Source organism: Mustelus asterias, chromosome 12 (genome assembly GCF_964213995.1).
Source record: "Mustelus asterias chromosome 12, sMusAst1.hap1.1, whole genome shotgun sequence".
Lineage (NCBI taxonomy): Eukaryota > Metazoa > Chordata > Chondrichthyes > Carcharhiniformes > Triakidae > Mustelus > Mustelus asterias.
Genome location: NC_135812.1, coordinates 9,208,663 through 9,231,195, shown reverse-complemented (window position 1 = coordinate 9,231,195; position 22,533 = coordinate 9,208,663). Strand labels below are relative to the sequence as shown.

Here is a 22,533-nt window from a genome sequence, read left to right as displayed (position 1 = left end):
TGCTAGCTGCATTGCCCAGGCAGCGGGAAGTGTAGACAGAGTCAATGGATGGGAGGCTGGTTTGCGAGATGGATTGGGCTACATTCACGACATTTTGTAGTTCCTTGCAATCTTGGGCATCCCCTTCTCTTTTTAAAGATAATTCCTCCCCTCCCAAGGAAATATAACTATTTACAATCCAGGTTCATTTTCGTTATCATTACGTCAGTTTATAAAACATTTTGATATGAGTCTCTAATGTATGTCGGTCATCTGCTGGCGGGCCCAGATGGAGTAATGGTAACCCCCGTCTAGAGGTTTCTTTAATTGCACGCAGTGTTCTGTGTGACTCTCATTCTTGGATGTTGCTCTTGGTCGGATTTGGAATTAAGATCTCAATGCAATAGGACTGCACGCTGACTGAGGCACTGGAACGGATCTGATTTGTCCTCAGTTATGTTTCACCATTGTGCCTTTGGGCTTAATGTTTAAGAATCTTGGTTCTGAACGAATCCTTGTCACCCCAGCTGGTTGTCATGTACCTTCTGTGGGTTCCTGGCTGTGAACTTGCTGTCCCAACCGTACACTTGGCAATTCTGTACATACATTTGTACTGTGCATGTTGGTCATCTTCTCTTGCAGCTTCAAGGGTTGCTCCCTAGTTTATGAGAAAGTACAATGGATAGATTGGTACACACTGGCCTGCCAAACATCAGCTCTGCCAGCGATGGAGTAGTTACACTTAAAGTTGCTGCTCTGAGGTGTAACATTGCAATTGTAAATCCTGCCTGTCCTACATTTGAGAATTAGGGATTTCACTGTGTGAATCCTTCGTTCACTGGGCCATTAGGGTAATGGGGGCAGGTGGTGTGATTGATATTCCAATTCTAACACTGTGGTGAACCATCGTTGGTTCCCACTAGATAGTACTGAGCCAGGGTCTGGCCAGTACTACAAGTATGTATATATGTTGCTGTTGGGGTTAGGGATGGGTTGTTCTACTTGTTGCTGTTGGGGTTAGGGTTGGGCTGTTACACCTTGTATTATAGTTATTGTGGTACATCCCAGTCGGGCTCCGCCTCCTGGGAGAGGTATAAAGGTCACTGCTCTGTCTGGGACCCCTCAGTCTGGGATCGTGTATATAATTAGTAGCTTCGTTGTAACAGCAAATAAAAGCCTTTATTTCCTGAGCATCTCAAGCCTCGTGTGTGATAACGCGCATCAATTTTATTTGCTGTTACAACGAAGCTACTAATTATATACACGATCCCAGACTGAGGGGTCCCAGACAGAGCAGTGACCTTTATACCTCTCCCAGGAGGCGGAGCCCGACTGGGATGTACCACAATAACTATAATACAAGGTGTAACAGCCCAACCCTAACCCCAACAGCAACAAGTAGAACAACCCATCCCTAACCCCAACAGCAACATATATACATACTTGTAGTACTGGCCAGACCCTGGCTCAGTACTATCTAGTGGGAACCAACGATGGTTCACCACAAACACATATCCTGAAATGGCTTCCCAATAATTAGTGGACCATTATCTGAAATAGTCTCTTTAGTTTTCCGTCGGGAAAAAGGTACAAAAGTCTGAGGTCACGTACCGACCAACTCAAGAACAGCTTCTTCCCTGCTGCCGTCAGACTTTTGAATGGACTTACCTCGCACTAAGTTGATCTTTCTCTACACCCTAGCTATGACTGTAACACTATATTCTGCACTCTCTCGTTTCCTTCTCCATGAACGGTATGCTTTGTCTGTATAGCGCGCAAGAAACAATACTTTTCATTTGTATGTTAATACATGTGACAATGATAAATCAAATCAAATCAAATCAAATCTAGGCACACCAAATAAATTGAGAATAGCACTGAGATTGTGCATGGCCGTTGTATGAATGTCAAACAATGGATGGCATGGTTAATCTTCTCCTCCCTTTCTTCACCTCTCTGTCTCCATTTCGGGTGATTAACTGTCCACTAGTATCCATTACAAGCCCAGAGGCTCCCACAACTACCGTGACTACAGTTCTTCACACCCATATCCTATAAGAACTCCATCCCAGTCTCTCACTTCCTTCACCCCCGCAGCATCGGTTCTGATGAAGCCACTTTCCAAAATAGCGTTGCTGATATGTCTTCCCTCTTCCTCAATCGCGGTTGCCCACCCACTGTGGTTAACACAGTTCTCAACCATGTCCAATCCATCCCCTGGGCCGCTTTTCTCATCCCCTCCCCTCCCTTCCAGAAGTAGGATAGAGCCCCCTCCCCCGTCCTCACTTTTCACCCCCACCAATCTCCACATTCAAAGGATTAACCTCTGCCATTTCCGCCAACTCCAACACGCTGCCATGACTCAACACACCTTCCACTCACTCCCCCTGTCAGCATTCCGCAGAGACTATTCCCTCTGGGGCACTCTGGTCCACTTCTCCATCACACCTCGCCCACCCCCTATGACATCTTCCCATGCAATCTGAGAAGGTACACCACCTGCCCCTTTACCTTCTCTCTGCTCACCATCCCAGGGCCCAAACACACTTTTCAGGTGAAGCAGTACTTCACGTGCATCTCTTTAATCTGGCCGATTGCATTCGCTGCTCCCAATCAGTCTATTCTACACTGGAGAGACCAAACCAGACTAGGTGACTGATTTGCAGAACACCTTTGGTCCGTCTGCAAGCAGGACCCAGACCTCCCAGCTGCTTCCATTTCAACACACAACCCTGCTCACCTCTCCACATGTACGGCCTTGGCCTTTTGTGATGTTCACATGAGGCCCAATGCAGACTCATCTTCCGATTCGATACCTACACATCACATTTGCTTCTTTTGCAATCACTTTCAGTCTGTGCCCTCCCATTCTTGACCCTGTTGTGAATGGGAACAGTTACCCCCTACCTACTCTGTCCCTCATGATTTTGAACACCTCTGTTAAATCTCCTCTCATCCTTCTTCTCTCCAAGGAGAACTGACCCAATCTCTCCCAATCTGTCCTCAAAACTGAGGTTTCTCATCCCTGTGAAGCTCTTCTGCACTCTCTCCAATACATTACGGTGGTGGCACAGTGGTTAGCACTGCTGCCTCACAGCGCCAGGGACCCGCGTTCAATTCCTGGCTTGGGTGACTGTCTGTGTGGAGTTTGCACATTCTCCCCGTGTCTGCGTGGGTTTCCTCCGGGCGCTCCGGTTTCCTCCCACAGTCCAAAAATGTGCAGGTTAGATGGATTGACCATGCTAAATTGTCCCTTAGTATCAGGGGACTAGCTAGGGTAAATGTATGGGGTTATGGGGATAGGGCCTGGGTGGGATTGTGGTTGGTGCAGACCCGATGGGCTGAATGGCCTCCTTCTACACTGTGGGATTCTATAAATTCTCCATTCACAACCTTCCCTTTGTGTAGTGACCAGAACTGTAACCATTACTCCATTTGAATTCTAACTAATGTCTTGTATAAGTTCAGCATAACTTCCTTGCTTAGAATGCTCTCTGCTTTATTAACTGCTCTCTCCACCTGTCCTATCACCTTCAATGATCAGTGCACATTTACACCTGGATCCCTCTGCTCCTGCACCCCCTTTAGAATTTTACCCCTTATTTTGCATTTTCTCTCCATGTTCCTCCTACCAAAACCACACTTCTCAGCATTGAACTTCATCTGCCACCTATCTGCCCATTCCACCAACTTATTTGCATTCATTTGAAGTTCTACACTGTGGGAGAATCATAGAATCCCTACAGTGCAGAAGGAGGCCATTCGGCCCATCAAGTCTGCACCAACCACAATCCCCCCAGGCCCTATCCCCACAACCCCATGCATTTATCCTAGCTAGTCCCCCTGACACTAAGGGGCAATGTAGCATGGCCGTTCCACCTAACCCACACATCTTTGGACTGTGGGAGGAAACCGGAGCACCTGGAGGAAACCCATGCAGACGCGGGGAGGACGTGCAAACTCCGCACAGATTGTGGCCCAAGCCAGGAATCGAACCTGGGTCCTTAGCGCTGTGCTAACCACTGTGCCACCGTGCCGGCCCAAGAGATTAGTCCATTTGTAGACATTAGCAATTAACACATAGGAGATAGGTGAACACAAATTAGGAGTGAGAGACACATATATAATAATACCCAACACAAGGATATTTAGCAGCTGAAATCTTATACTGAAAGGTTTAGCATGAAATGGAATCATATTCAATATATGTTTTTACATACAAATAATCTTTAGATTATATTTTGAAAATGTATTAAAAACAAGACTGTAACTTCAGTATTATAATTAATTGAAAATGTTATAACCCAAGGTCTGTCTGTATCAATGGTTCAGCAAAATACAAGACTCTGCAACATAAAATATGTAACTCTTAATTCGGAAAAAACTAAAGTGTATTTATCAGTTACAAGTAGGCTTACATTAACACTGCAATGAAGTCACTGTGAAAATCCCCTAGTCGCCACACTCCGGTGCCTGTTTGGGTACACTGAGGGAGAATTTAGCACGGCCAATCCACTGAACCAGCATGTCTTTTGGAGTGTAGGAGGAAACTGGAGCACCTGGAGGAAACCCACGCAGACACGGGGAGAACGTGCAGACTCCACACAGACAGTGGCCCAAGCCGGGAATCGAACCCGGGCCCCTGGCGCTGTGAAGCAGCAGTGCGAACCACTGTGCCGCCCATATTTTGAATATATCCTGTTTAAAGGGACAATTAGTGAAACTTTGTCTAGGAAACAGCATGTCCAGGCTGGGAAGCTTGCCAGATGATGGGCCCTCATCCAGCAATGAACCAGTCTTGACAGGCTCGGAAAAAGCTGAGCAAGCTAAAATTGTAGATTTGCACAGCATTGCTAAGCAACAAGGAAGCCATTTTGTTTAAGGAGTGTGCATCCAACAGTCAAATGAACAAATGACAAACTACTATTTAAGGTGTCAGATTGTAATTCGATTTAGAGCGCTGTCATGAAGAGATTGACATGTTAAATACTAAATGAGATCATGTTAAGCTAATTACTGGGCTGACTTACAGATAACAGAACTGTATAATTGACTGTATTTTTGGTACGAAAGGGGAGATCTGCGGAGAAAGCTCAGTGGTACTGCTGTGCCATTGGACCCATCTTCGGCCGAAGTCTTCGTCTGACGGTGTATGTTTTTCATTTTTGAATTCTCTACATTTTAGTACAGTCATAGAGGTTTACAGCATGGAAACAGGCCCTTTGGCCCAACTTGTCCATGCCGCCCTTTTTTTTTAAACCCCTAAACTAGTCCCAATTGCCTGCATTTGGCCCATATCCCTCTATACCCATCTTACCCATGTAACGGTCTAAATGCTTTTTAAAAGACAAAATTGTACCCGCCTCTACTACTACCTCTGGCAGCTTGTTCCAGACACTCACCATCCTCTGTGTGAAAAAAGTGCCCCTCTGGACACTTTTGTATCTCTCCCCTCTCACCTTAAATCTGTGCCCCCTAGTTTTAGACTCCCCTACCTTTGGGAAAAGATATTGACTACCTAGCTGATCTATGCCCCTCATTATTTTATAGGCCTCTATAAGTTCACCCCTCAGCCTCCTACGCTCCAGAGAAAAAAAGTCCCAGTCTATCCAGCCTCCCCATATAACTCAAACCATCAAGTCCCAGTAGCATCCTAGTAAGTCCTTTCTGCACTCTTTCTAGTTTAATAATATCCTTTCTATAATAGGGTGACCAGAACTGTACACAATATTCCAAGTGTGGCCTTACCAATGTCTTGTACAACTTCAACAAGACATCCCAACTCCTGTATTCAATGTTCTGACCAATGAAACCAAACATGCTGAATGCCTTCTTCCCCACTCTGTCTACCTGTACCTCCACTTTCAAGGAGCTATGAACCTGTACCCCTAGATCTCTTTGTTCTGTAACTCTCCCCAACACCCTACCATTAACTGAGTAAGTCCTGCCCTGGTTCAATCTACCAAAATGCATCACCTCGCATTTATCTAAATTAAACTCCATCTGCCATTCGTCAGCCCACTGGCCCAATTGATCAAGGTCCCATTGCAATCCGAGATAACCTTCTTCACTGTCCACTATGCCACCAATCTTGGTGTTCTCTGCAAACTTATTAACCATGCCTCCTAAATTCTCATCCAAATCATTAATATAAATGACAAATAACAGTGGGCCCAGCACCGATCCCTGAGGCACACCGCTGGTCACAGGTCTCCAATAAAACAGGTTTTAAAAATAAAATTTATTACACTTTGAAAACGGAATCATTTACCTTTACAAAAGTTTACTTATCAAAGTTGTTTTTTAGAACTTTCTAAAGTAATCCGGCCACCAAACAGAATTCCCACACCAAGGGGGGAGTTTTATCATTTTGAGTCTAAGTGCCGAATCCGGGCGTCAAATAGATCTGCGATTGGAATCCTCTTTCCAGCTTGCCTATACGCGTTTTGCCGGCTCCGCCCTGATCCGCGCTGTGGGCGGGGCTTAGCGCTGGCGGAACGATCGTTGCTCTGAACTGCGCGTGTGCAGTTCGAAACAAATCTGACAGCGCGCCCAGGCGTGAAAAAAAAAGCAGAAAGCGGAGAGAGCGGCCCTCTGACGTTCATCCTGTGGTCGGGGGGTGGGTGGGTGGAGGGGGTGTGACCAACCATCCCCTGGGGGGGGGGGTGAGGACGGGGTGGGGGGGGGAGAGAGGGGGTGTGACGTATCATCCCCTGGGGGGGTGGGAGGAGAGGGGGTGTGACGTCTCATCCCCTGGGGTGGGGGGGGGGAGGCGCGGAGAAGAGGGGGTGTGACCGATCATCCTCTAGTCGGGGGGGGGGTTCCGCTGCGTGCCTGCGGCCGATCCCTCCTGGCACCATCACTGGTTCACTACCAGCCACAGCCATCTCTCCCGCTCTCTCGCACCTGCAGGGAAGAGTAATCTCTGGCTGGTAGTGTACCAGTGGGTAGAGTTGGGCACGCGGTTCATTAAGTTGATTTAAATGCATGCAAATGGATGTCGGTAAAGCCGCGGTCTGCTCGGATTCGGGTGCAGATCGCATTAAAGGACGACGCCCAACTTTACCACGATTTCGAACCCGAAAACGGGCGCAAAGTTTTGGTAAAATCAAGTCCCAAGTGTCCTCTTCACATTTTACAATGCTTCCAAGTTTTGCATCATCCGTAGACTTTGAAATTGTCCCCTGCGCACCAATATCTCTATCATTAATATATAACAGGAGAAGCAAGGGCCCCAATACCAACCCCTGGGGAACACCACTACAAACCTTCCTCCAGCTCAAAAAATATCCATTGATCATTACTTCCTAGTATTCAGCCAATTTTGTGTCCATAAAGGTAAAATACTGCGGATGCTGGAATGTGAAACAGAAAATGCTGGAGAAGGTCTGAAAGCATCTGTGGAGAGAGAAAAGAGCCAATGTTTTGAGTCGGGATGACTCTTTGTCAGAGCTTTTGTATCCATATTGCAACAGTCCCTTTCACAACTTTTCTCACAAGTCTGTTGTGCGGTACTGTATCGAATGCCTTCTGAAAGTCCAGGTACACCACATCCACAGCATTACCCTCCTAAGTCACCCTTTCTGTTACCTCCTCAAAAATCTCCAGCAAGTTAGTTAAATATGATTTCCCCATTAGAAATCCATTCTAAATTGAGCCAAAATTATCCATGCGAGTTTGCTCTGTCATTCAATTTGATGATGTCTAATCTGCACCTGAACTTCATTTTCCCGCCTCATCCCAGACCATCTGGTACCACAAAAATCTATCGACCTTTGACCTGGAAGTTCCTACTGACTTTTGGCATCGACAACCTTTTGGGGGAGATCCAATCTGGCCGTGAGCTTGGTTTTAAATTCAGAAAAGAAGTTTTATTTGTTACCTTTAATGATAACATCACAAGAAAGTGAGTTGACCATATGAGCTATTCCCAAAATAACGTCAGTGAATGTGTTCTAATTGTAATCCATTGGTTTTGAATTATTTAGTGGGTTTTCAAGTCATTGGGTTTGATTTCCTTCCTGTAGAAACCACATCAAGTTGTTGTGTAATCTCTGTGAAATATTCTGTTTGTCTATTTTACAGACTACATGTGGTGGAGTGTTAAGAGGAGCTGGGAAGCAGAAACTGGGAGCTATCTGTGTCCTTCTTGCATATTACCTCATTGGGCTTCCTGTTGGAATCTCACTGATGTTTGCTGCCAAAATTGGTGCAATGGGTAGGAACTTGAATATCTTCCTCTTTGTTCATTAATGGTAAGTGTAAACCCCCGACCCCACCCAAACACTCTCTTTAAAATACTTAAAAGTACCTCAAGGAGGAAGGCGATGGCCTCATGGTATTATCGCTGAAGTATTAATCCAGAAACTTGGCTAATGTTCTGTTTGACCCAGGTTCAAATCCCACCACAGCAGAACTTGAATTCAATAAAAAAATGTCTGGAATTAAGAATCTACTGATGACCATGAAACGATTGTGGAAAAAACCCAACTGGAACACCAATGTCCTTTAGGGAAGGAAATCTGCCAACTTATCCGGTCTGGCCTACATGTGACTCCAGAGACACAGCAATGTGGTTGACTCTCAACTGCCCTTGGGCAATTGGAATGGGCAATAGTAAATGCTGGCTAGCCAGTGACGCCTGTGCCCCACAAATACATTTTTAAAAAATTAATGAAAGAGAGTGTCGTAACTTCTATCGCTGGGGTTCCACATGAGTCTAACCAGCCCTGTGTCTGTCAATACTCACTTTGTACCATTAGACAGGGGACCTTCCTCCCAAGGCCATTTCCCATCTGTAACCACAGACACTGGAATATTGACAGGAGATTATCACAGCTGAGCCCGGTCAAAGGTCTCGTACAAATTCAATGCTGGCACATGTGTAACAGGAATCATTAAATATTACTCAGAAGTGGGATCCCTGGCTGAATTCATCACTCTGGAATCCAGAGATGTTGAGGCTAAATTCAGACAAGTAACACCATGAGGGCTAATAAAGGTTGAAAGTTCATTTATTAGTGTCACAAGTAGGCTTACATTAACACTGCAATGAAGTTACTGTGAAAATCCCCCAGTCGCCACACTCCGGCGCCTGTTCGGGCACACTGAGGGAGAATTTAGCACGGCCAATGCACCCTAGCCAGCACGTCTTTCAGACTGTGGGAGGAAACCGGAGCACCCGGAGGAAACCCACGCAGACACGGGGAGAGCATGCAGACTCCACACAGACAGTGACCCAAGCCGGGAATCGAACCCGGGTCCCTGGCGCTGTGAGGCAGCGGTGCTAACCATAAAGATGAAAAACTGCCCAGAGAAATAGTAGAAGTGGAAGGAAAACTCAACAGCACTGTCTCCATGCTCACTGCACCATTGTTATTTTGCAGGTTTCTGGTCTGGATTGGTTATTTGCATTTTTCTACAATTAGTTTGTTTTCTGGTGGTGATTTACAGGATGAATTGGAATGAAGCATCTGATGAGGTAAGGGTAGATCTTCATCTCCTTCACCTTCGCTGCTCGAAAAATGAGCCGACCCTCAGCACTGTGATCCCACCACCCCAACTCCCCCCCACCAACCCCCGCAGGGTGGGCGAGGAAACAGGTCCCGAATCCACCCCAGCCAGATTGGAAATCGAACCCAATGTGCTGTTGGCATCAGTCTGATGCACACCAGCCACCCAGCCAACTGAGCTCTGCAAGGGAGTCTGAGTTACTGTGGCAGCTTGCAGCTTTCCAAGCATGTTGTAGCCTGGTGCTGGGGACAGAGATGTTATCCGAGTTGTTGTATACATTTAAGGCCACGGATATGAACATTTAGAGCAAAGAAATGATGCAGTGCATCATGGGATTGAACTTCAGGCCCATGACTTCTTGATTCCCCTGCATCCCAAAATGCAAAGGGGAATCCCTCTCAGCAGTTCCCAGGTAAGGGTTTACCCGACAATTGGCCAGAACTTCCCCTGGACGATTGTGTTGCACTGGGGGCATAAGAACACAAGAAACAGGCTCTTCTGGCCTGCCCCACCATTCAATACAATCATGGCTAATCTATTCCGGTCTCAGCTCCTTTTCTGTTCCATTTCCCCGTAACCCTCTATTCCTCAATCTATCAAATATTTATCCACCTCCATGTTAAATACATTTAATGATCCAGCCTCCACCACCCTTTGGGATAGAGAATTCCAGAGATTCGTCACGCTCTGCAAGAAGAAATTTCTACGCACCTCAGTTTTAAATGACTGGCTCTTTATCTTGTAGCTATGTCCCCTTCTTTGAGACCCTCCCACTAGTGCAAACATCTCACCCACCTACCCTGTCAAGCCCCTTGAGGATCTTACATGTTTGAATAAGGTCACCCCTCACTCTTCTAAACTCCAAGGAATACAGACCCAGACTATTTAGTCTCTCATGATAGGACAACCCTCTCATCCCAGGAATTAGCCTGATGAATCTCCTTTGGACTGCCTCCAATGTTACTATATCCTTTCTAAGATAGAGGAACAAAACTGTATGCAGTATTCCCAGGTGAGGCCTCACCAACACCCTGTGCAATTGCAACACAAACTAGCTTGGGCAGTACGGTGGCACAGTGGTTAGCACTGCTGTTTCACAGCACCAGGGACCCCGGGTTCGATTCCCAGCTCGGGTCACCGTCTGTGTGAAGTCTGCACATTCTCCCCGTGTCTGTGTAGGTTTCCTCCGGGTGCTCCTGTTTCCTCCCACAGTCCAAAAGACGTGCTGGTTAGGTGCATTGGCTATGCTAAATTCTCCCTCAGTGTACCCGAACAGGCGCGGGAGTGTGGCAACTCGGGGATTTTCACAGTAACTTCATTGCAGTGTTAATGTAAGCCTACTTGTGACACTAATAAATAAACTTTAAACTTTGTTGTGATTCATGCACTCGAACACCTAGATCCCTCTGTATTTCACTCACCTGCAGTCTTTCTCCTTTTAATTCCTCCTACCAGGATGACCTCACACTTTCCCAAGTTAGACTCCATCTGCCAGGTTTTCGCCCAGTCACCCAATCTACCTATATCCCATTGCAGAGTCACAATATCCTCATCACAACCTGCTCTTCCACCGAGCTTTGTATCATCGGCAAATTTGGAAACCTTGCATTCTGTTCCTTCCTCCAAGTCATTAATGCAAATAGTGAAGAATTGTGGGCCAATAAGTGATCCCTGTGGTACTCCACTAGTTACATCTATCCATCCTGAAAATTTATCCCAACTCTCTGTTTTCTATATGACAGCCAGTTTTCAATCCACGCTAATACACTTGCAACAATTCCATGGACTTTGACTTCTTGAACCAGTCTCTCATGCATTACCTTGTCAAGCGCCTTTTGGAAATTTTTGAACAGGGCGGAAGGGGCACACAAGCCTGTTTGCCAATCTTCTGCTACTCCCACCTGAAATTAAGCGAGTTATGAAAATTTTCAACCAATGGGTCCACTATCTCTGCAGCCACTTCCATTATAGCATGCAGTTCATTGGGTCCTGCCAACCTGTCGGCCTTTAGCCCCCTGTGTTTTTCTAATACTCTATCCCCTGTGATTGGGATCGTTGTAAGATTTGTTACAAAAGTAAATCCAAGATGGCGTCGGAGCGAGGCGACTTCTTGCGAGCCGTGCCCAGCATAATCTCTAATTCTATATTTTACTCTCGTTCTATGCTTCTAAAACTCTACTCTAATTCTTCTAAACTCTCGAACAATGATTAAGTTGATCTTTCTCTACACCTGTAACACTACATTCTGCACTCTCTCCTTTCCTTCTCTATGAACGGCTTTGTCTGTATAGTACACACACTTTTCACTGTATACCAATACATGTGACAATAATAAATCAAATCAAGTCAAAGTTTCCACCATGTTATTTGAAATCAGCCCATTTGATATCTTTGGAAAACTTGAAAACTTTCACGGGTGGCACGGTAGCACAGTGGTTAGCACTGCTGCTTCACAGCTCCAGGGTCCCGGGTTCGATTCCCGGCTTGGGTCACTGTCTGTATGGAGTTTGCACATTCTCCTTGTGTCTGCATGGGTTTCCTCCGAGTGCTCCGGTTTCCTCCCACAGTCCAAAGATGTGTGGGTTAGGTTGATTGGCCAGGTTAAAAATTGCCCCTTAGAGTCCTGAGATGCATAGGTTAGTGGGATTAGCAGGTAAATATGTGGGGGTAGGGCCTGGGTGGGATTGTAGTCGGTGTAGACTCGATGGGCCGAATGGCCTCCTTCTGCACTGTAGGGTTTCTATGATTCTATGACACAGTGAAGACTTACGCAAAAAACTTTATTTAGCATAGCCGCCATTTCTTTGTGTGCTGTTATCAATTCACGGTCTCATTCAGTAGAGATGCCACATTTACCTTGGCCACCCACTTCCTGTTTATAGATCCACTGAAGCTCCTACTGTTTGTTTTCATCCTGCATGCAAGTTTTCTCTCAAAATTCATTTTCTCCCTTCTAATGAGCTTTCACTGCTGGATCCTTAAAACTTCCCAGTCCTCTGGTCTACCACTATCCCCTGCCATTTTGTCTATCCTGCTTTTCAATTTAACATTATCCTTGACCTCCTGTGTTAACCATGTCCAGATCACCAACAAACTGTCCTGGTCCCCCCATGCCGACACTATAGTTAAGAAAGCCCACCAACGCCTCTACTTTCTCAGAAGACTCAGGAAATTTGGCATGTCCGCTACGACTCTCACCAACTTTTACAGATGCACCACAGAAAGCATTCTTTCTGATTGTATCACAGCTTGGTAAAGCTCCTGCTCTGTCCAAGACTGCAAGAAACTACAAAAGGTCGTGAATGTAACCCAATTCATCACGCAAACCAGCCTCCCATCCGTTGACTCTTCCCGCTGCCTTGGCAAAACAACCAGCATAATTATGGACCCCACACACCCCGGACATTCTCTCTTCCACTTTCTTCCGTCAGGAATAAGATACAAAAGTCTACGGTCACGTACCAACCAAGTCAAGAACAGTTTCTTCTCTGCTGCTGTCAGACTTTTGAATGGACTTAACTTGCATTAAGTTGATCTTTCTCTACACCCTAGCTATGACTATAACACTACATTCTGTACTCTCTCCTTTCCTTCTCTATGAATGGTATGCTTTGTCTGTATAGCGCGCAAGAAACAATACTTTTCACTGTATGTTAATACATGTCACAATAATAAATCAAATCTAAATGGATTCTGCCTCTTCCTCGTTGAATCCTTCTTTTTGATTGAAATAAACTCCTGCTGAGCATTTTGGACCAGCTGTTTGAGTATTTGCTACTGCTCATCTACTGACCTGTATTTTAGCTTGTTTACCCAGTTCACCTGAGACAACTCTTCCTTCATACCATTATAATTAGAACCATAGAACCATAGAAAATTTACAGCTCAGAAACAGGCCTTTTGGCCCTTCTTGTCTGTGCCGAACTATTTTATGCCTAGTCCCACTGACCTGCACTTGGACCATATCCCTCCACACCTCTCTCATCCATGAACCCGTCCAAGTTTTTCTTAAATGTTAAAAGTGACCCCGCATTTACCACTTTATCCGGCATCTCATTCCACACTCCCACCACTCTCTGCGTGAAGAAGCCCCCCCTAATATTCCCTTTAAACTTTTCTCCTTTCACCCTTAACCCATGCCCTCTGGTTTTTTTCTCCCCTAGCCTCAGCGGAAAAAGCCTGCTTGCATTCACTCTATCTATACCCATCAAAATCTTATACACCTCTATCAAATCTCCCCTCAATCTTCTACGCTCCAGGGAATAAAGTCCCAACCTATTCAAGCTCTCTCTGTAACTCAGCTTCTCAAGTCCCGGCAACATCCTTGTGAACCTTCTCTGCACTCTTTCAATCTTATTTACATCCTTCCTGTAACTAGGTGACCAAAACTGTACACAATACTCCAAATTCGGCCTCACCAATGCCTTATATAACCTTACCATAACACTCCAACTTTTATACTCGATACTCCGATTTATAAAGGCCAATGTACCAAAGGCACTCTTTACGACCCTATCCACCTGTGACGTCACTTTTAGGGAACTCTGAACCTGTATTCCCAGATCCCTCTGTTCAACTGCACTCTTCAGAGTCCTACCATTTACCCTGTACGTTCTTCTTTGGTTTGTCCTTCCAAAGTGCAATATCTCACACTTGTCTTTATTTTAGTTGAAGATACGGCTAATGGACCTGTTAACCCTCAAACTGCATCTGGAATTCCATCACATTGTGGTCACTAGCCCCTAGGGGGATCCCCAACTACAAGATCCCTTATTAATCCTTTTTCATTACACAAAACCAAATCTAAATCAGCCCTTTCCCAGGCACGTTCCACCATGTACGGCTCTAAAAAGCCATCTCTGATCCACTCCACAAATTCTTCTTCTGTGCTACTCTTGCCTGTTTGGTTTATCCAATCAATTTCCAGATGAAGATCTCCCATGATGATTGCAGTTCCCTTCGAACATGCCCTTGATATTTCCCCATTGATGCTCTGACTTCTTGAGAGGACACATTTTTGGGGGTCTATAGATCGCTCCCACCCTTGCCTTCCTTCCCCTGCTCTTCATGATTTCAACCCGAAGCGATTCCAGCTCACTATCCCCTGCCTTTATATCAGGACTCAGCACTGCTCTAAAACCTTCCATGATTAACAACGCTTCCCCACCTCCTTTCTCATTTTGGCCTGTTCTACTGGGACATTGTATGTCCTGGAATGTTGAGTACCCAGTCCAGACCATCTGACAATCACGTTTCTGTAATAGCTAATACATCATACTCATATGTTGCAACCTGGGATATCAACTCATCAATCTTGTTGCAAATGCTTCATGCATTCAGTTTCCTGATTTTACAGCAATTTTTGTGTAACTTTTCCTTTTCTTGCCCACCTCTCCCCTCCCCTTGTCTCTTTGTACCATGCACTGTACCCAGTTGGCAGAGCAAACAGTCCCTTGGCTATTTTGCCACCCAATAGGAAAGTGTCAACTCTTTGATGTAAGTTTCCAATCTGGATGTCTGGTGACATCATCTTTAAGCGGTCACAAGGGCCCCCCTGTTAAAAATGCATTAAAATGGGGGCTGGAGTTTGCTTTGTGCAGGAAGCGTTTCCTCTGCTGTGTCCTTCTCCTGCTTTAAGGATGGGTTTTGTGTTTGGTTTCAAGGCTCTGGTTAATGCAGGTGTGATGAGAGATGTGGACACCCCAACCAGAACCTCTGCTGGTCAAACCCAATATCTGTCAACAGGTAAGAAGGAAAGTCGTGCTGAATTTCAATCATCACCCAGTCAACACACAAATTGAGTAAGAATCTTCATCGGTAATTTTTATTAAATTATTCAAAGTTATAATTTGGATCATCTCATTTCTATCAGTGAGCAGAAAAGCCAAAGGACAAAAAAGGGGCAATGTATATGGTGCAGATTAATCTCCTGTTAAGAGTTGTGTTGAAGTGGCGTCTTACACGCGTTGGAAAGGCAACACAACCAACTCTCTGAAGACAGTGATTAGAAAACCTCTTTATTGAATAATCTCAATCAAGGAGTCCAATAATGAAGATGGTCACCTTGCTTTTGACAGGACCAATCATCTGGATATAGGTCATGTGGCATCGCCAATGGCTGATGGTCATGTGAGGAGATCATTGATCTGATCACCAGCCCTCGGAAGAACAATTGGACCAACTGGTACCATCATGTACTGACAACTTTCCAATGTGACTTTCCTTCACAGATATGGGCACAGTAAATGGTGCAGTGAATCCAATTCCCAACGTTTGTGAATCGGAACAAGAGACAAACAAGGAGCGGGTGACAGATGAGTCTTCCATCGTGGACACTGGAGTTACCACGGTTGGAGAAATCCTGTCCACAAAACAACTGATCATTCGCCGTGGCTTAGCCTTCCTCTCAGGGCCACTTATACTGGCAATTGGACTGGTGATACACTTCATTCTCACAAAGGGCCCGTAGACCCCAGTGAATGTTGTAGAGACAAAGATTATTTTCCACAGCCTGAACGGTAAGACTGTGCCCAAAGGACAAAAAGGGAAAGTTCACACAAAACATGTCGCTACAAATGAACCCCAATCAACTTTCAAATAAATAATAAAGAAAGAATAATTAACAATGATCACCAGTGAACAGATTTCTAAATGCCTCAGGTCCTGTTGTCACTTCTGTGGGCAGAATTACAGAACTTTTGCAGTGCAAAAGGAGGCCAGTCAGCCCATCAAGTCTGTACTGGCTCGCTGAAAGAATATTCTACCAAGTCCCACTCCCCTGCCTTATTCCCGTAACCTTGCACATCCTTTCTTTTCAGCCCAGGGACCCGGGTTCAATTCCTGGCTTGGGTCACTGTCTGTGTGGAGTCTGCACATTCTCTGTGTGGGTTTCCTCCGGGTGCTCCTGTTTCCTCCCGAAAGATGAGCTGGTTAGGGTGCATTGGCCGTGCTAAATTCCCCCTCAGTGTACCCGAACAGGCGCCGGAGTGTGGCGACTAGGGGATTTTTCACAGTAACTTCATTGCAGTGTTAATGTAAGCCTACTTGTGACACTAATAAATAAACTTAAACAACTTAATTCCCAGGGCCACCTGGGTAGATGGTTTTAGGGTTTTGAGCTGCTGTCGTCCTCCCTATTGGTGCTTGAGGACGTGTGTTAGTGTGGATTGAAAACTGGCTGTCAGATAGACTGACCCCCCTCACTGACCCCCCCCCCTCACTGACCCCCCTCACTGACCCCCCCTCACTGATCCCCCCTCACTGACCCCCCCTCACTGACCCCCCCTCACTGCCCCCCCCTCACTGCCCCCCCCTCACTGACACCCCCCTCACTGACTTCCCCCTCACTGACCCCCCCTCACAGCCCCCCCCTCACTGACACCCCCCCTCACTGCCCTCTCCCCTCACTGACCCCCCTCCACTGACCCCCCCCTCACTGACCCCCCTCACTGACCCTCCCCCACTGACCACCCCCCCACTGACCCCCCTCACTGACCCCCCCCTCACTGACGCCCCTCACTGACCCCCCCTCACTGACCCCCCCTCCTCACTGCCCCCCCTCACTGACCCCCCCTCACTGACACCCCCCTCACTGACTTCCCCCTCACTGACACCCCCCTCACTGCCCCCCCCTCACTGACACCCCCCTCACTGCCCCCCCCTCACTGACACCCCCCTCACTGCCCTCTCCCCTCACTGACCCCCCCTCACTGACCCCCCTCACTGACCCCCCCCCACTGACACCCCCCCACTGACCCCCCTCACTGACCCCCCCTCACTGACCCCCCCTCACTGACCCCCCCTCACTGACCCCCCTCACTGACCCCCCCCTCACTGACCCCCCTCACTGACCCCCCCCACTGACACCCCTCACTGCCCCCCCCTCACTACCCCCCCCTCACTGACCCCTCCTCACTGCCCCCCCCTCACTGCCCCCCCTTCACTGCCCTCCCCCCTCACTGCCCTCCCCCCTCACTGGCCCCCCCTCACTTCCCCCCCCCCTCACTGCCCCCCCTTCACTGCCCTCCCCCCTCACTGCCCTCCCCCCTCACTGTCCCCCCTCACTGACCCCCCCTCACTGACACCCCCCCACTGACCCCCTCACTGACCCCCCCTCACTGACCCCCTCACTGACCCCCCCCACTGACACCCCTCACTGCCCCCCCTCACTGCCCCCTCCTCACTGCCCCCCCCTCACTGCCCCCCCCTCACTGACCCCTCCTCACTGCCCCCCCCTCACTGCCCCCCCTTCACTGCCCTCCCCCTCACTGCCCTCCCCCCTCACTGCCCCCCCCTCACTGCCCCCCCTTCACTGCCCTCCCCCCTCACTGCCCTCCCCCCTCACTGGCCCCCCCTCACTGCCCCCCCTTCACTGCCCTCCCCCCTCACTGCCCTCCCCCCTCACTGGCCCCCCCTCACTGACCCCCCTCACTGGCCCCCCTCACTGGCCCCCCCCCCCTCACTGCCCCCCACTCACTGACCCCCCCTCACTGACCTCCCCCTCACTGACCCCCCTCATTGACCCCCTCACTGACCCCCCTCACTGACCCCCCACACTGACCCCCCTCACTGACCCCCCTACTGACCCCTCCGACCCCTCACCCCTCACTGACCCCTCTCCCTTCACTGACCCCTCTCACTAAACAGCCCCCCTCCCCCTCCCCCTCCCTCCTCACTGAATCATTTTGGCCAGTTTTTGTCTGATCACGCTTCTATGAAATACCCTGATACGTTTTTTGAACATTAATAGGCATTAGATAAATACAAGTTGTTGTTATTCACTACCACTCAGTACCGACAGTCTGGGTCAGTGTTAAAACAAGAACTTAGTGAAGCTGTTAAAGCGGCCTGTTACAGGATAAGTTTGATTTGCCGACAACTCTTCCAAATACTTCGAATTGTTCAAACCTTACCTGAAACTCTTTGTTCCACGCTTATCTTCGGAAAAGTTTCAGGGACATATGTGGCAGTTGGGCACAAAACACACACTGTTCATGCCAAAATAACACTTCCCAGGTGAACCTGACTGAATTTGTAACAAAAGCACCTGACTGGCATTTTTGCAAATTAAGATTGCACAATGTTTAAATAAAGACAGTTATTTTTTTTACTAGTTTATTGAGTGTCTTTTTATCAAAAAATATTGATACTGGCCTGGTCTTTCAAGCGTGTATCTGTCTTTCTTTCTATCTTGACTGTGTCCTTAAAAGGGATAGTTTTGATGACTGATTGTTATTTTGGCATTCCCTTGATATTTTTATTATTGAACATTGCAGACCTTTGGCAAGATACCGCATGGTAGGTTGTTGCATAAATCTCACGGGAGCCAGGGTGAGGTAGCCATATGGATACATAATTGGCTTGATGACAGAATGTGGAGATGCCGGCGTTGGACTGGGGTAAACACAGTAAGAGTTTTAACAACACCAGGTTAAAGTCCAACAGGTTTATTTGGTAGCAAATGCCATTAGCTTTCAGAGCGCTGCTCCTTCGTCAGATGGACGTCCATCTGACGAAGGAGCAGCGATCCGAAAGCTAATGGCATTTGCTACCAAATAAACCTGTTGATGATAGAAAACAGAGGGTGGTTGTCGAGGGTTGTTTTTCAAACTGGAGGCCTGTGACCAGTGGTGTGCCTCAGGGATCTGTGCTGGGTCCATTGTTATTTGTCATTTATACTAATGATTTGGATGAGTATTTAGGAAGTATGGTTAGTTTGCAGATGAGTTTGCAGGTGACACCAAGATTGGTGGCATAGTGGACAGTGAAGAAGGATTGCAACGGGATCTTGATCAATTGGGCCAGTGGGCTGACGAATGGCAGATGGAGTTTAATTTAGATAAATGCAAGGTGATGCATTTTGGTAGATCGGACCAGGACACGACTTACCCAGTTAATGGTAGGGCGTTGGGGAGTGTTATGGAATAAAGAGGTCTACGGGTTCATAGCTCTTTGAAAGTGGAGTCACGGGTGGACAGAGTGGTGAAGAAAACTTCAGCATGCTTGGTTTAATTGGTCAGAACATTGAATATAGGAGTTGGGACATCTTGTTGAAGTTGTACAAGACATTGGTAAGGCTACATTTGGAATACTGTGTACAGTTCTGGTCACCCTATTATAGAAAGGATATTATTAAACTTGAAAGAGTGCAGAAAAAAATTACTAGGATGCTGCTGGGACTTGATGGTTTGAGTTATAAGGAGAGGCTGGATAGATTGGGACTTTTTTCTCTGGAGCGTAGGGGTCTGAGGGATGATCTTATAGAGGTCTATAAAATAATGAGGGGCATAGATCAGCTAGATAGTCAATATCTTTTCCCAAAGGTAGGGCAGTCTAAAACTAGAGGGCATAGGTTTAAGGTGAGAGGGGAGAGATACAAAAGGGACCAGAGGGGCAGTTTTTTCACACAGAGGGTGGTGAGTGTCTGGAACGAGCTGCCAGAGGTAGTAGTAGAGGCGGGTACAATTTTGTCTTTTAAAAAGCGTTTAAACAGTTAGAATCATAGAAACCCTACAGTACAGAAAGAGGCCATTCGGCCCATCAAGTCTGCACCGACCACAATCCCACCCAGCCCTACCCCCATGTCCCTACATATTATACCCGCTAATCCCTCTAATCTACGCATCCCAGGACACTAAGGGGCAATTTTTAGCATGACCAATCAACCTAACCCGCACATCGTTGGACTGTGGGAGGAAACCGGAGCACCCGGAGGAAACCCACGCAGACACGAGGAGAATATGCAAACTCCACACAGACAGTGACCCAAGCCGGGAATCGAACCCAAGTCCCTGGAGCTGTGAAGCAGCAGTGTTAACCACTGTGCTACCGTGCCACTCAGTTACATGGGTAGGATGGGTATAGAGGGATATGGGCCAAACGTGGGCAATTGGGACTAGCTTAGTGGTTAAAAACAAAGGGACGGCATGGACAAGTTGGGCCGAAGGGCCTGTTTCCATGCTGTAAACCTCTATGACTGTATGACATGGATTACCTGCTTGAAAGAGCATGAATTCTGCACGATTTCATATTGGTTTTTCCCCTAAGTTTGGCGAAGGGGAAATTAACCTCAGTTCTCCCTCCCAATCCCAGTGGAATGGTTCTAACTGGATGTCTATGATTGCATGAGTTGTCAGTACCTGCTATTCAGGCTCAAGTGTGAAGAATGAGCCAGTGGGTGAACTATAAGGAGCCTTGGAATTATGCCCCAGTCAGTGCATTGAGAAGAGATGGAGAGACATAAGAACAAGAACAGCAGTGGGCTGAATGGCCTCTTGAGTTGTTTCCGCCACTTAATAAAACCATGGCTTATCTACATCAACTCCACTTACACAGCCTCTGGGGGATGGGTGTTCTCTCCCTACATCCCTTTGATTCCCTTTGTGCCCAAACATATATTGATTTATTTATTAGTGTTACAAGTAGGCTTACATTAACACTGCAATGAAGTCATTGTGAAAATCCCCTAGTCTCCACACTCCGGCACCTGTTCAGGTACACGGAGGGAGAATTTAGCATGGCCAATGCGCCTAATCAGCACCTCTTTCTGACTGTGGGAGGAAACCGGAGCACCCGGAGACACGCAGACACGGGAAGAATGTGCAAACTCCACACAGATAGTGACCCAAGCAGGGAATTGAACCCGGGTCCCTGGCGCTGTGAGGCCGCAGTGCTGACCATTGTGCCACAGTGCTGCCATCATTGGTATCTGTCTAGAATATATTCAATGGCTCAGCATCCAGCCCTCTGGAATGAAGAATTCCAAAGAATCACAACCCTCTGAGGAAAGGTAGTTCTCCTCATTAGTGAGGTCTCTCCAATGCTCTGGGGAACTGCAACAAGGCCCGTACCTCGCAACCCCCCTTTGCAATCAAGGCTTTTGGACCATTTACCATCCCAACTGCTCATTATTCCTGAATGTTCATGTTCCGTGATTCATTTGCATGAACAGGCAAATTGCTCCATGTACAACCATCTCCTCATCGCTCATCTCCTTAAAAAAAGTCTAACCCTCCATTCTTTGTGCTGGTGATTAATTCTTAATGACTTTAATCACTCTTGCTCTGTACTTACCCAGGTGTGTCAGTTCCTCTGGGACTCCGGGTGTAGACTGCAAACTGAAACACTCTGGATGCTGGTGTCAGACTTGTAAATAAAGGGAATTTGGTGAAGGGACTTCTGCCTCTGAGGGTTTATTACAAATTTCACACTTCCCCAATTCACATTCCATTCCCTACCTTCTTGCCCAATCATTTAGCCAGCCCATGTCCCCTTGCCATCTCCTTAACTCCTGCTCACAATTCTCCCGCTCAATTCACGTCATCAGCGATCTTGAATGTATGACCATTGTCCCATCATGTAAGCCATTGTTATAAATTGAATATAGTTTTGGCCCAAGCACTGATGCCTGGAGCAAGCCACAAGTAACACCACTCCATTCTGAAATTAACTCACTTATTCACACTGTCTGTTTTCTGTCTGCGAATCAGCTGTCATGGCAATCATAGAAACCCGACATTGCAGAAGCAGGCCATTTGGCCCATCGAGTCTGCACTGACTCTCCAATGCAGGCCCTATCGCCCTAATCCCACATATTTACCCCATTAATCCCCCCTAACCTACCCATCCTGTGACACTAAGGGGCAACTTTACCATGGCCAATCCACCTAACCGACACATCCTTGGATTCTGGAAGGAAACTGGAGCACCCGGAGGAAACCCACCCTCAATCCAGGTGAATATATTGGCTCAGTCAGTAAAACTGAAAAAACTGTCAGTACATGACATCTCTATTCCTCTGGAAGTGACAGGGACCTCTGGAAACTCTGGCAACACAGCGGATCGCAGGAAAATCTGGAAAATGCTCAGTGATTCATCGCATCGCCACAGGGTGCGCTACTGAGGCCCAAGAATTTGATGTCTTTGAACTGAGACGAACTTCCATTCACCACCTTCATCATAGAATCCAAATACATTGCAGAAGGAGGCCATTTGGCCCATCCAGTCTGCACCGACAACAATCCCACCCAGGCCCTATCCCAC

At 47.2% G+C, this 22,533-nt stretch overlaps 2 protein-coding genes across 2 annotated transcripts in view; one reads left to right on the top strand and one right to left on the bottom strand.

The window, feature by feature from the left end:
- The window catches only part of LOC144501834 (multidrug and toxin extrusion protein 1-like), a 57,306-nt gene extending 41,345 nt beyond the window's left edge, over positions 1-15,961 (top strand). Inside the window, exons 17-20 of the mRNA XM_078225886.1 lie at positions 8,065-8,197; positions 9,366-9,460; positions 15,156-15,249; positions 15,735-15,961. Coding sequence (XP_078082012.1) covers positions 8,065-8,197; positions 9,366-9,460; positions 15,156-15,249; positions 15,735-15,961 — 549 coding nt within the window. The remainder of the gene's footprint in view (positions 1-8,064; positions 8,198-9,365; positions 9,461-15,155; positions 15,250-15,734) is intronic.
- The window catches only part of LOC144501864 (multidrug and toxin extrusion protein 1-like), a 127,993-nt gene that overhangs the window by 59,606 nt on the left and 45,854 nt on the right, over positions 1-22,533 (bottom strand). The window lies entirely within an intron of this gene.